Here is a 13,838-nt window from a genome sequence, read left to right on the forward strand (position 1 = left end):
GTGCAAAACACCCAGACAAAAAAAGTTCTGTCCTGGGTTTAATCTACCGCAACGTCCCAACAGCCCCGTTTCCCCCGAGCTCCTGACTGCTCTTCTTATTTCATGAGCAAAAAAAAGCACAGACTCTCATCTAGCTCAAACTTCTTTAGTCTTCTATCCGCACTAATCATCAATAATCTATATTTCTTGCAAGATCCGTATTTGCTCATTTCTCAGTGCCGTACCAGTGCGCTCAGCAGTTTCAACCTCTATCAGCACTGGGCCCCTCACATGTGTCATTCATAATCAGTCTTAGCTAATAGATGAGACTGGGAAATACTAAGATAGCCATGGAAGGAATGTAGTAGATTTAACCGGCCTATCAAGAGGACTGAGGCAGTGCTGCTGATGAGCTTGCGCATGTTGGGGTGGAGTGTTGCTTTGATCTTGCAAATGGACCCACACTCCACCAGCTGCCCTGCCGTGATGGTGACACACACACACACACACACACACACAAACTGAAACACACAAACACGCACTAGCCCAGATTAAAAGGAAAGGAGGGACCATTGTGGGGCCATTCATCATGTCCCTGGGGTCATGGGAGGTCCCATAGACTGCTGTTTAGTTTAATTAATGAAAGTATAGTCTGTAGCACCTGTCTGTCTATGCGCTGTCCTCCTCCTCCTTCCAGTCCAAACAAAGGAAGGGGGCCAACTAACAGGAAATTCTCTCGCTTGTTATGCTGTGTTCTGATAAGATAGACATCCCCTGAAGATATTTCTAGTTTATCATACCTGATTCCTGGCTAAAATTACTCAGGGGTCTTACTTTAAGGAAGGAAGCTCATTAGATACCACTGCAGTGCTCAGAAACTGAAGGCAGTGAAAGCACTTCCTAATCATAAACCCAGTTTAGTAGTTTGAAATCACTTTCTCTACAGCCAGCAAGTCGGTGCTTATAATGGCAGGTCCGTACCCTTGCTGCGAATTGCCATCTGACAACAAACCAACACGTGAACTGTTTGTTGAAACAATGCTCAGCAAATTATGCCCTTAACTTATTTTACAATAATTCACACCAGATAAACACTGCTACAATTATGGAACATATGGGACTGTGATTCATTGGTTTTCGAATGGAGCATATTGCTTGCCATATTGCAATTGCATAATTTGATGCTCTGGTGCCTTGACTAAATCACAAACAAACCATGAAATTAGACAGAGAGGCTGTTTTTGCTCCATAATCAGAAATATTCCTCCGGCTTTCATACTGTATCGTACTGCGCATGCGTGTTATACAGTAGTAGGTTTCCAGTAGATATTTAGTTTCAGTTCAAGACAAATCAGAACCAAGATGTCAATAGTTACTTCAGATTTCTGTTCAATCGTCGCAATAACAATAAATCATTATGATTTTGTTTGCAAATGATAGAAAGTGTGAAAGGTCAGCGGAAAAAATAACCTCAAGGGTTTGAGGTGTGAGTATGTGAACATCTATCCTTTATCTCTGGAACAGTGGTTGAAAGGAAAGTCAACTCAAGGTCCATTGAGTTGGTTGTTACGGAGCTTTTGACCACGTGACATGACCTTCAGAATTTGCCCTGCTGCCCTGTTGATCATAGTTCTTTCGTTAACATCGATGAGAGCTCTCCGATCATCTACATCCACAACAACTTGGCAAACATTTGCAGTGGAGGATTGCGTGATATGATTGAAAGCTCCAGAACAGCTACTAAATGGACCGCGGGGGTGAGGTTTGTCAGCCACTGTTTATCTATTTTCAAACAAGAAGCAAACACAAAATGTCGTCCTAAACCTGAGGAACACAGGAATATTGATGCTACCAATGGTGCCCGCAGCGTTCTCATCTTAGAATAAGAATTAGGTGGCACAAAATTCTACAACATGAAATATATGATTTAACATTATGTTTGACATGTCAGGTAATATTTCAAATAGTCGGGATGAAGTGAAGCTACAGCTGGGACAGACCACCCACCTGTTTTAAAGATCTCGTATCGGATGGAGAAACCCGCTCCGTGGGTCTCATAGTCAGACACAAACTTGATGAAGAGCTGGTTTCCGGAGGAGACGACCGGAGAGGGAGCGATCTTCCCACAGTACTTCCCCACTAGCTGCCCGCTCTCGTCCACGCCATCTCGCACTTCCACATAGTCATACCTGAACAAGACAAGAGAAAGAAGAGAAGCTTTGTTTTAAATGTTCTTTTCAGGTTCGGTTTTCATTTTCCTGTAGAAGTAAATTGGATTTATTGGAAATTAGTGTATTACTGTTCCACTCACACACACACATCACAGATAAACACATATAGATACTCAGAGGACCGTATAAACACTGAGCAACACAGCATATTGTGCAGGTAATGTAGTGGAAATGAAACACTGTGTACTAATGAGGTCTCAGGTTAAAACTCAGAGAACAGGTGGGTAGGCTGTGCTTTCATTATATTGACCCGGCACACACACACACAAACACACACACACACACACACACACTAATGCACGCACACTGCAGAGGTTTTGTGCTCTCAGCAGCACTGAGGTCAGGCTTGTGTAACTGTTATGATTACTGAACTGACCTGAACATTTTAACTAAAGGGCAACACAGACTCTGTGTGTGTGTGTGCGTGCTTGCTGTACATAGAAAATGGGAAGTAAAAGGAAAAAGCAGGTGTTAAAGCTGTTATACACACACACACACACACACACACACACACACACACACACACTCAAATATAGCATTCAAATGGAATTTTAGACCCACGGCTATTGAAGGGTGCAGCCACCTGATTGGGTTGGCGCAGATTTAGGAGTGGAAGAGGAAAACGGCTTTAAAATAGGACTGGGAACAGGAGCCATGTTGACACACACACACACGCACACACACACACACACACACACACACACACACACACACACACACACACACAAATCTGGCATGCAACACTCAAGCTGGTAGAGAAGAAATTAGAGCGACTGGCCGACGAGGGTGGTCTAAACAGCCTCTGGTTATCCGTGCATGTGTGTGTGTGTATGTGTGTGTGTGTGTTTTGCAGATACTTCATGAGAGTGTAGCTAAAATGCATCTGAGTTGTGGTTTTGACTCCAATGCCTGTGTGAGTTTGGATGATAGTTCAGATGACTTTTCCGTGCTGTGTTTTGACTATGAGTGACATGGCCAGCATTTCAGTTCAAGTTTCCACAGCTCCTAAGTGCCCATAACGCCTGTTTGGTTTTTAGCTCCGCTGGCCACTTAGCGAACATATTGCTGCCCAAAGCCTGACGACCTGCAGTGACGGTCCTCCATCTTCATCAGAAACCAGACGAGACCACACTTAGTAAAGGCAGGAATTAATTCTGATGTATGTAAGTATAATGTGCAGCAGGTGTGTAAGCGCATTCAGCCGCACACACACACACACACACACACACACACACACACACACACTTCTTCTCTCCTGCTCCCTTTCTCAGAAAATATGTGCCTTTGGGGCAAAGGGGCTTATTTTTATAGTTTTGCCTGATTCCCAAATTACTGTCAAAACATCGCGTCCCATTGCCCGTATTCACTTAATGCACATGATCTCACACAAAAAGTCGATTTACACTGTGAATAATGGCTCCGGGTGGGCTAAATCTCAGGTGACTTATAGCCACACACAATCTTTACCACCTTTCTCTGCAAAAAAATCACCTGCCGCAAATTTAAAACATATTTGTAAAACAGAAATCGGGTTACCAGAGGTGATTTGGAGGAGATGGGGGATGGCGGCCGCTGAGTTTTCATACGTGGGATTTTACAGCCGTCAGTATGAATCAATTAGTGAGAGGGGAAAGACATTGTGAAGCTAATTGTAGAGCTGGACCGAAGTGGAACTCTTTCAAATTGGGTCCCCCGAGGATGTGCAGCGGATGGATGACTTCACTTGTCTTTCTGCTCAGATAGAGTGATCCGAGGTGATGCGAAGCTGTCCACATGCATCAAGAGCCTTCTCTTCATCGCTACTTTAAATTGTCAGTGTCTAGGATTAAAGGTTTGGTACCTGTCTATAAAGCAAGTCGGCCCTCACAGGCACTACCTTAACCTTGAAACCTGTTTACAGGCTTACACACCAGACAGGTCTGGAAAGATCTGGTTTCCTCCACTGGAGTTCTTCATATTTTTTTTGAAACGCTTTAGGAGCTCAGCCCTCTTTTTTTCTTTTTCTTTTTCTTCTTCTTTAATCATCTGCTCTAACTGTTTTTTTTCATCTCTTCATGTTGTGATTTCAGACCAGGTCTTCTCTCCTTGCTGGGCCACCAGCTGTGGCAACAGTCCAGGTTCGACTTACACAAGTACCACTTTGTTTCAGCTACTTTATCAGCTGCAGCACAGTTAAAAGTACTAGTTTCACGCAGTGTTTACCGTGTTATCCCCCACTGCTTCGCGGCTAAAAGGAGTCACTCATTATGTAATTTAAAGGGCTCCCTTGAAGCATGGATCTAGTTTTACTTCTGTTGTAATGATGTCATCGTCTAGTTTAGTCATCACAGCAAATATTTAATATGAAAGAATTTAAAATCCTCTCAGTATTAGTTTTCTTACTGAAAGGAAGGCATACACACTGGTATAAACTTTCAATTGAACGTTCAGGTGAAACCACATGTTTCTGCCTGTATTGAAGCGTTAAGTGGACAGGGTTCATCAACGTTAAATTGAAAGAATACCCCAAGAACATGCAGCATAAGGTTTCTTCCCCAGTGGTCTCTATTGAGTATTCAATATCCTCCAGTCTCCTCCCCTCTCTTCTCTTCTCTTCTCTCCATTTTTTTTTTTGGTTCCCTGCTCACAATAGAGAGCATCAATCTCTCTGTGGCCCTGCTCTGTTCTATCAGTAGACTTATAATTCACCTCAGAGCCTCTGTCTCTGCAGCTATCTTACCCCCTGCCCAGCAACTGCCAAAAGCTGAGCATTGCCAGACGCCTAAAAAATTGATGCCGAGATGCATCACTGAGATGAAGAAGGAGAGGAGAGCGAACTGCAGTACGGCCGACGGAGCTGAGCAAGTGTTTGTATGCGCGTGTGGTTTTGTTGTGCCGTGTGCACCTATGCACGCCATAAGTGTGTGTACAGTATACCACGTTTTTAAGTGTATGCACTTCATATCACCTGTCTGCGCGAACTCCTCATCCATCCGCCCATCCAACCAAGAGGAACGTTCTCATTTTCATTTCCATTTCAACTCCTCACACCTCCAGAAAAGCCGTTTGCATTTTTTAAACCGGTGCACCATCAAGCTCGGACAGCCCTCGTAAAAATCAGCACAGCGGGGGGGGAGAGGATGGAAGAGGGAACGCGCTCTGGGGGTCCTCGCTGTGCTTTATGCGCGAGGGAAGAAGAATCCTCCTTCCCCCAAAAACGTCTCTATTTGTGCCTGCATGACTGGTGTGTCGGCCAGAACCCCAGCAGTTCTGCGCTAGTGAGTCCACACGCTCTGCTTTGCTGACACAGATCCATCCAGGCCCTCATCATCTGGAAGACATTCTGGGAAATGTTTGGCGGGCCAGTTTGACGCCTTTCGTAAGGCTCTTCTGTTGCCAGCCGGGTTAAATGTAACCCTAATCTATTGCGCTAAACACCTGTGGGGAATCACTTCCAGTCCTTAGGGATGACAGGGGACAGTTAAAACCTCCATGGAGGATCATAACAGAGGAACTTTTTTGTTTTTCTCACCACTTTAAGGTTTGCCTCTTATCTGTGTCCTTCTAACCTGCCTGAAGTTACACTTAGATCCCTCTTCTCAGAGGGCCTATGAGGTGATTTTTTTTTATGTTGTATCACTGCTGTTCTGCTTATTCCTCATGACAATACAATTCAGTTGAGCCGTGCACCTATTTATCTGTGTAGTCTGCTTTTGGACTGGGTGGCCCTGCCAGCACGCCACAACACACATACAGACGATTACACATAGAGTGAGCTCCCTACCACAGTGCTAATAGTGAAAATGGTTTGCCAATCCAGTGGGGAAATTAAAGGGAAAAAAGAGAGGGGTAGGGGTGGCGGTGGGTGGGGGGGGCGAATGTAATTCTCAACGACCTTCGCTTCACCGACTCAAATGTATTAGCCTGCCTTCTTTCTTCAGGCACAGAGAGAAAGCAATCCGCTAGTGTCAAACAAGAACATTAGCCCTCCTTGCAAAGCCAAAGAGAAGGCGACAAACCCCGGCCTAACAATATAACAGTTATATTGCCTGAGGCTTTCCCATGGAAATAATCTGTCCTTCCTCTATAAATGTCTGCTTGATATGATTCTACAAAAGCAATACAAGCTGAGGCAATGGAATAACGCTATGACAGACTGTATAAGTCTCGTACAATTGGTTAGATTTCTTAATCAGACCATTTATAAGCTCAAGCACGCTGTGGAAACCCCCAGAACAAGAGCTCTTTCTTTGCTATCACTCCCTTTGGTTTAACTGTGTATAGAACAAATGCCTGGCACTGTTCTCTGGCATTTCTCTTTCTGCAACGGTCACAGTATAACTTGCTGTTGCACAAAAACATGTCACCTACAACATGTCAAAACATCTCTGGGTAACAGAAGTGGAAAGGTCTAAACAATGGACTTGGTACAGCTCTGTGAGGCCCGGTGGACATAGCAGCAAAAAGGGTTTTGTTGTCAGCTGTCACAAAACTTCTGCCCAGAGACCTTATGCTAACGACTCTTGGCTAAGAAACTGTCACTTGAGGCTCCCGAAAAACATCATTAACATTTGTACAGGGGAGGGGGGGGGGGTACAAGCTGATCTCCAACTTACTTTTTCTAAGCCTGGAGGGGACATACCTTGCTGAAATAAAATGGTCTTTCTTTGCTTTCCCTCTCATACTGCCTCCTTCTTGTAAGTGACATTCATTAACCCACACTAGAATAACAGGTTCCCTCTTTTCTTGGGCCCAGTCCAGCTGTAACGACCCAGACATCAGCTTGCCTGGACAGAAAAGGAAGTACAAAAAAAAAACTAGGCCAGTAAACCAGGTGTATAACTTACATTTCTGAAAATATCAACCCCAATTGACTTACAATTTTCATTAAAGGTCAAAATCTCATTGCTAAAACTGAGGCTTGACCAAAAAGCATTTTTTTAAGCCATCACCGTCTCCACTAATGAAGCCACAGGAAATTATTGCAGTTGAGTTAAAAGGCCTCAGAAAATGGAAATCCACCCAGTGGGATAAAACACCAACCAATCTGTTTGGGTTTAGAAGTGGTTCCTAGTCGACGAGGGGAGAAGGGCATGATTGCTTTACTCACCACCACGCTGCCACATGGATGGATGGAAGATATAAAAAAGATGGATATTTCCTCAGCTGCACCCGTCCAAGTGGCCTCTTTTGGTGTCACCCCCACATGGTTAGACTCAGCTCTGTCATATTTTTAGATGCCGTGGCTGTTACTGATTTTGTGGTGGCCTTGGCCACACGTTCGCAAAAGCATATTCGCTTTCCTGAACAGCAATTATCATTAGCATTGATGGATTTAGCGTGCCTCCATCCATTAGCTTTCCTAATTACACTGTCGAGAGATCTGCTGTCGCCAACAATCAAATTAATGAATTTGGCCATTTAGACTCAATTATAACACCCCCCTCTCTTTGCAACATGCACAATAATCCTTTATTTTGGAAATATGGGCATAGACTGACAGAGGGAGATTTCTACCCCAAGGGGGGGATACTGTCTGCTCAGCATAGAGCAGTCTGGTGCTGCTGTGACCCGGAGGAGCTAAAAGCAAGCAGGGGAAATAAAATTGACCACAAAAGAACCCACTGTTAGCAAGGCCATCTAAATCCCCCATGCTTACCTCACATGCAAGACATACTGCACTTTGAACCCTGCCGATGCTGATGTTCAGCTGACCTGCTTTCTATTCCCATGGGGCAATTGTGACATGCCTACAGGGCCAAAGCAGACATGCTGGTCTACACATTTCTTCCTTCACATCAAAATAAGCATGACAAATAGGTCACAACAGGGTGATTATGGAAATGTGAATAATTGTCAGTAGTTTAAACAAAACGCAGAACTGTTACTCCGTTATTTAGTCATTAGTCATTAGTCTTATGTGGCCTCACACTGCTGACTTGAAGATAGAAGAGTCAAAGGTTTTAATGTTATATGTTATTAGGAGGCAAAAATATGTATTTCTTAAAGGGCTGATTGGCTCTAATGCATCCGAGAGTTATTGTGATTCCTGATCTAAAAGGACAATGCGAAGAGAAAACTGTGGATAAAACACAAGAGCTGCTGGGTAACCCAAAAATTAACTAATCAAACAAAAAAATTTGAATGGTATCTTTTGAAATATTCCAAATAAAATTCTTTTTTAAGAATATTTCATATAAACCCTTTTTCTAAAAAAAGGATCCCTTATCATGTATTAACATGCAAAGTGGGTCAATGCAGCACCCATCCACGGAGTACAAAACTGGGAAGTCCCATTTTAATAATGATGATATTTGGGAGTTTTTAATCCGTGAAAACATCTCAACCAAGTTTGTCGCTTATGGGTCAATTTCGAGACTATATAAAAACTGAATGTAACAGCTGCAGTTATGAGCAGGGTTGAGAATATCCATCGAGCCGCATTTTGTTTCTACTGCATGTGTTTTTTATCACGGATAGAGTGAGAATGAGTAAGTACGATTAATAAGAAAACTGCCCATGGCAAAATGGAAATACACATTTAGCACTTTTTCCCTACTAAGTGAGCTTAGCATACGGCAGTGCTTTATATGCATCTTAGTGTGCATATATGAATATTTATGTGTGAATATATGCTTTTGCAAAAGAAGCAACCAACTCTTTGGGTAAATTTCTTCGAACCGCTTCATAGAAGTAAAGCCAAAGTGTAGTAATGGTCTTATTATAGAGTCAGAGACAGCCTAACCTAAAAGGGTTTAACATGTTAACACAACTAAAGCCGGAAAGTCTGTCGATTTACAAAAGGCCAAAAAAGAAAGAAAGCAAATTGGTATGAAAGTCTGAAAAATACAAGGGAGGAAGGCAAGCCAATAAAATAAAAAAAACGATGGAAAGGCCAGTGTCTTTTCTCAAAGACGGACGAGAGAAAGAGAGGTAGGGAAAGAGAAGCACTCCGGCCCATTTCTGGGGCCATTACAGGAGGGAATGGCTCCCATTTGTCCCACCTTGACATTTGAGAATATCTCTGATTACGCAGAGGAGAGGGGCAGGCAGAGGTGAGCGAAGAGAGAGTCCTCCACATGGGTCTTGTAGCGCGGCTCAGATGATACGCCGTCGTTACAACAATGAGAAGTCAAGGATAAAAATAACAGGGTTCTGAGAGGAAGGGAGCAGTGTGGCCCAGCGGGGGCCGATGCGTATACTGTCTTTTTAACCACACTGTCCCTGCCCTGCTCTCGTCACCTACCCGTCCCTTTGGGGCGCCCGTGGGGGCACGAACACATGCGCGTTCTGCAACGAGGGAGGGGTGCAATGAGCTGCTTGATCTTAACCTTTTGTATAACAAAGATTCAAAGACCCATAACCCTCAGCTTAGTTTACAACGTGTGAACTTCTTTAATATATCAAAGCATTACATTACACTTGGGGTCCAGATAAAAGCCGGGAGCGGGGGGGGGCTTACATTATGCGAGAGCAGAAAGCAAAATTTAATCCAATCATCACCACATTTGGAGCAGAATTAGTTGCCCTTTGGATATCGCTCCATTGCGCCTGTGGCTGACCGGACGTGGCGAAAGGCGTAGATTTGCACAATAAAAGGAACATGAACATGTTTACGCCTCTGTTCATTTGGTTTAATATCGCTTACACTAGCCGTTTCTTTTTGGCTGTGAACTCCAGAGAGTTCCCTTTCAGGAGAGACCAGGATCTACTGCTGGATATGCTGTTCATGACTTCATATGTCGGATGTACATAATTGGGGTCTGGCATGCTGGAACCACGTGACACACAAAAAAAAAAAAACATGAGGGAACATGAAGTAGATAATTACCAACAACCTTGAGCTAGTGACCTACTAAACTAAACCTGGAACTAAAATTAGCCAAGTGAAAGCGACATAACTTGATGAGAGAAAACAGCAACATCCGATCATCTGATGCTCTGAGATGCTCAGTGCTCCCTGCCGGCTAATGAGATGTTTGTACGAGGAGTGTGCCACATTCAAGAGAGGGGAAGAGGAGCACAGGGCGAAAAGTATAGAAGGAGGGGAAGGGAGGAGGGGAGTTGAAGCCGAGGTCAACTAGAGGTAAAGCGTTTGGGTGCTGCTCAAAACTCTCATCTCCACAATGGGCAGGAAGAGAGAAAGAGTGCGGCTTGGGGCGGGATGGTGGTGTCGGTTGGCTTAAAGGAAACAGACCAGTGAGAGAGATAAAGAAATTGTGTGAAAGCATGTAAGTTGAGTGATGGAGACAAATGCGGAAAATAGTCGATAAAGTTAGTTGGCAAAAAGGTGCCAACCTGAATCCAGCAAAAGGTTCAGTGACAGGAAACGCTCTCTCTCTCTCTCTCTCTCTCTCTCTCTCTCTCTCTCTCTCTCTCTCTCTCTCTCTCTCTCTCTAAGATTCTTTTACATGGCTCTGCAATGGCGAAGAAGCTCGAGGGCGATGGTAGTAATAACTGCACTGGAAATCATTCATTTCAATGCTCCATCTGTCCCCGCTAGCGCTCTCCCTCCTCTTTCTTTTCTCTGTACTCCCCACAGTCTGCAGAGGTGGCTGCAGGGTTGGGGGGGGGTCAGAGAGCAGTCTGGGCTGGGTGCTCCATGACCCGGTCATCTGGCTGGACATGCAGCCACTTGGCTGGGGACAGACGAGGCTGTGACAGGCCCTGGGGGAGGGTTGGGACTGTCCTCTTAAGTGTATACAATACACACAAACAGCCTGGAGCAACCACACCACACCTGACCTGAAACCACACAATAACCTTGAGTCAAGAGAATCTATTTCTGGTTCTTAACAGGATGAGGAAAAAGGATGGTGATGAAAATAAATAAGCACATATTTGCTTGCATGGCCAGTTGATCAGTCGTTGCCAGATTTCCTTTTGAACGTGGATCAACCTTTGGAAGCAATATCTAATGTTTAAAACCACATACTTTAAGTCTGATGGCTGCATTGTTCTCACTGCATGCTAAGAACTCAGATTTTCCAATGATGCAGCACTTTGAAAGCCAAATAGGCCGTGCTGTGAGGGCCACATGCCAAGCAATGCATCTCTTCCATGGTGCTGGGCAGAGAGGCTGAATGCTTGGCATTACATGGCAGATTTTAGTGCTGATGGCCAGCCAGCCCTTGCCAGGATTTGGAGGGCAAGGTGACTCTTCCATTTACTGGCCCTAAAATCAAACTTTTCTGCTAACTTGTCTGTCTGTCCAGTATTTATTCCTGTGACGGCAGAGATCGCCCTGGAACGCCTGGACAGGCGCCAGAGGCATGGGCTACTAATAACGCTTTCACTTCCACTCTATTGTGATAATGCCGCAAATGATTGCCGTGAGGCTAAATTTACAGTCCTCTTTTACAATTACTGTCATCTAACAAAAGAAATAAAGCCGTGAGAACAAAAAAAAATCAGTGGTGGATGCAATAATAAAAAGAGCCACAACTGATGTTGTCAATTTAACGAGGAGAGATCAAACAAAGAGCAAACATAGCAAGGGATTGTAAGTGGTTCTAACTCAATCAGAGAGCAGTGGGGTACCGCCCCATCAATCACTGTCTGCTTGTCACCCCGACCGAATCACGCAGAGTTGAGTGGTGGAGAAACACCAGCGAGCAAACACGACGACTGGAAAATGACCCTGCGGATCCGGGGCTAAAACAGAAGGGACCCTGGCTTTACTTTCTCCCTACCTACCCTCTTACCCATTGCAAACAAACTCCGCTTCACCCAGAGCCCCTCTGGGGACTTGCTTGATTGTTTGAATAAAGAACCCTGTGGTCACTGAGGCCCCCCCCCCCTCCCACCTGCCACCCCTCATGGATCTATAAGCATGGGGTGTTAGGGCAACAAACAGACCATGTAGGACCCCGGCCACATCAATCAAAATCATGAGCCCATTCAAGGTTAGACCAGTGAACGAAACTTGTCTGACAAGCCTGGACACGCCGTATTAAAGTGTCTGGAACTCCTTCATCAATTCAACTAAACAGCCTCTTCTCTTTCCTTTCTCCTTAGGAGGGGGTAAATAAATAACACGTACTGCTTCAAAGTAATTCACCCCTAACTACCGCTCTGCCACCCACATATCATGAACTCAAATGATTTCCTTCTTCATTCCTTCGTGTTGTTTTCCAAACAGCCTCATAAACAGAGAAATCAGCATTTGATGGAAAGAAAAAAAAAGGAGAGAGACAAAAACCTGTTGCTAATTATATTACACGAGGCAGAGCGAGGGGCAGACGTTACTTATTGCCAACTGTACTTTGGAAACAGAAATGTATAATTGAATCACAGCCTCAGTGGTTAATGCTTTTTCATCGGCACTGGGAGGAAAAACGAGTATGAATTTTCTTACAGGCAATAGATGTGTGTCCAGATAGAGAGCTGAGATTACCAAATGTTGTTCTCTAATCATGAGTTTCTCCATACGGCTCCTTTTCTAGCAATCTGCTTCGGATAAAAAGGAAAAAGAGCATACGGCTGACATCTCTACTCTGTGTGGGCCGCAGTTCCATTCCACAACAAACTTCAATATGGGGAAGCTTGAGTTTGTTTGGGGCTAGGAAGATAAAAAAAAAAAAAGAATTCACCAGCCGTGTGCTAGAAACAGCTTAGTGACACTCAATACCTGGCAAACACGAGCTGCAAGCTCCCACATCGAGATGAAAAACAAAGCAGGTAGACACGTGAGACTATATGATCCCTGAAATCCAGCGGGTTATTTATGAGCAGGGGCCTTGTCTCGTCTCTTCCTCTCTCTCTCTCTCTCGCCCTCATTCCTCCTTTTTCCTACGCCTCTGCTGTGAAGTGGACCTCCCTCCTGCTGCGAGGGAGAGTGGCTCGCCTCCCGGTTGTGGTCAGGTTGTGCATGAATCAAAGTGGTGACAGAGCAGTGGGGAGGATGGCAGATGCCACGGCCAGAAAGCTTTTCAATCAGGCTGCCCTTCCAAGCCGTGGCCAAGGTGAAACACTTCACCGGCGTTTAAAAAAAAAAAACCCTCAACCCCACGGTCACCAACACACACACACACACGCACGCACACACACACACCTACTTTAATCCTCCTCATTAGCCAGGGACTAACCCTTTATGTTTAAAAGCAATGAAGAAGAGGAAAGAAAGTAATGAGAGTGAAGGTCAATGGTTTTATGACGCAACATCTCTATCTGCTGTCTTTTCCACCCTCTGGTTAATTAATAAGGTGAACACTTAACTTTCTTTTCTTTTGCTTTGCATGGTTACATTCCGTAGAAAACAAATGGGTTGATTTGTTGTGAACAGAAACGTATGCACAGTGCTAGCCTCTGGAAGTTTTACCATGCTGACTAAATTAATGTTTTGTATAATTGCCGTGAAGTGCAAACAAGATATATTCAAAGTGAATTGCTCTGCGATATGCTGCTGACAAGCTAGTTTTTCAAGGTACACCGTTCCAATGTAATTTTAGGTGTAATTTGATTTCCATTGTTGTGAACTGTGGGAGTCTGTTGCTGCGGAGAACACCAGGTGCATCATTTCAGCTGCTTTTGTCAAACCCGATAGTTAAAAGATGCAGAGCCGCCCTACGCACTCTTTATTTCGCTGTGCCTAGTTTTTTTTTTTTTTTTGCGACGCCGCTTTGAACTCCGCTAACGCAGATGCTTGTC

The 13,838-nt window shown here is 44.4% G+C and overlaps 1 protein-coding gene across 2 annotated transcripts in view; it reads right to left on the reverse strand.

The window, feature by feature from the left end:
- The window catches only part of nrp1a (neuropilin 1a), a 55,530-nt gene that overhangs the window by 35,423 nt on the left and 6,269 nt on the right, over window positions 1-13,838 (reverse strand). For both annotated transcript variants that reach the window (XM_070852886.1, XM_070852885.1), the window contains exon 3: window positions 1,987-2,168. In XM_070852886.1, coding sequence (XP_070708987.1) covers window positions 1,987-2,168 — 182 coding nt within the window. The remainder of the gene's footprint in view (window positions 1-1,986; window positions 2,169-13,838) is intronic.

This window comes from Pempheris klunzingeri, chromosome 21 (assembly GCF_042242105.1).
Source record: "Pempheris klunzingeri isolate RE-2024b chromosome 21, fPemKlu1.hap1, whole genome shotgun sequence".
Taxonomy (NCBI): Eukaryota; Metazoa; Chordata; class Actinopteri; order Acropomatiformes; family Pempheridae; genus Pempheris; species Pempheris klunzingeri.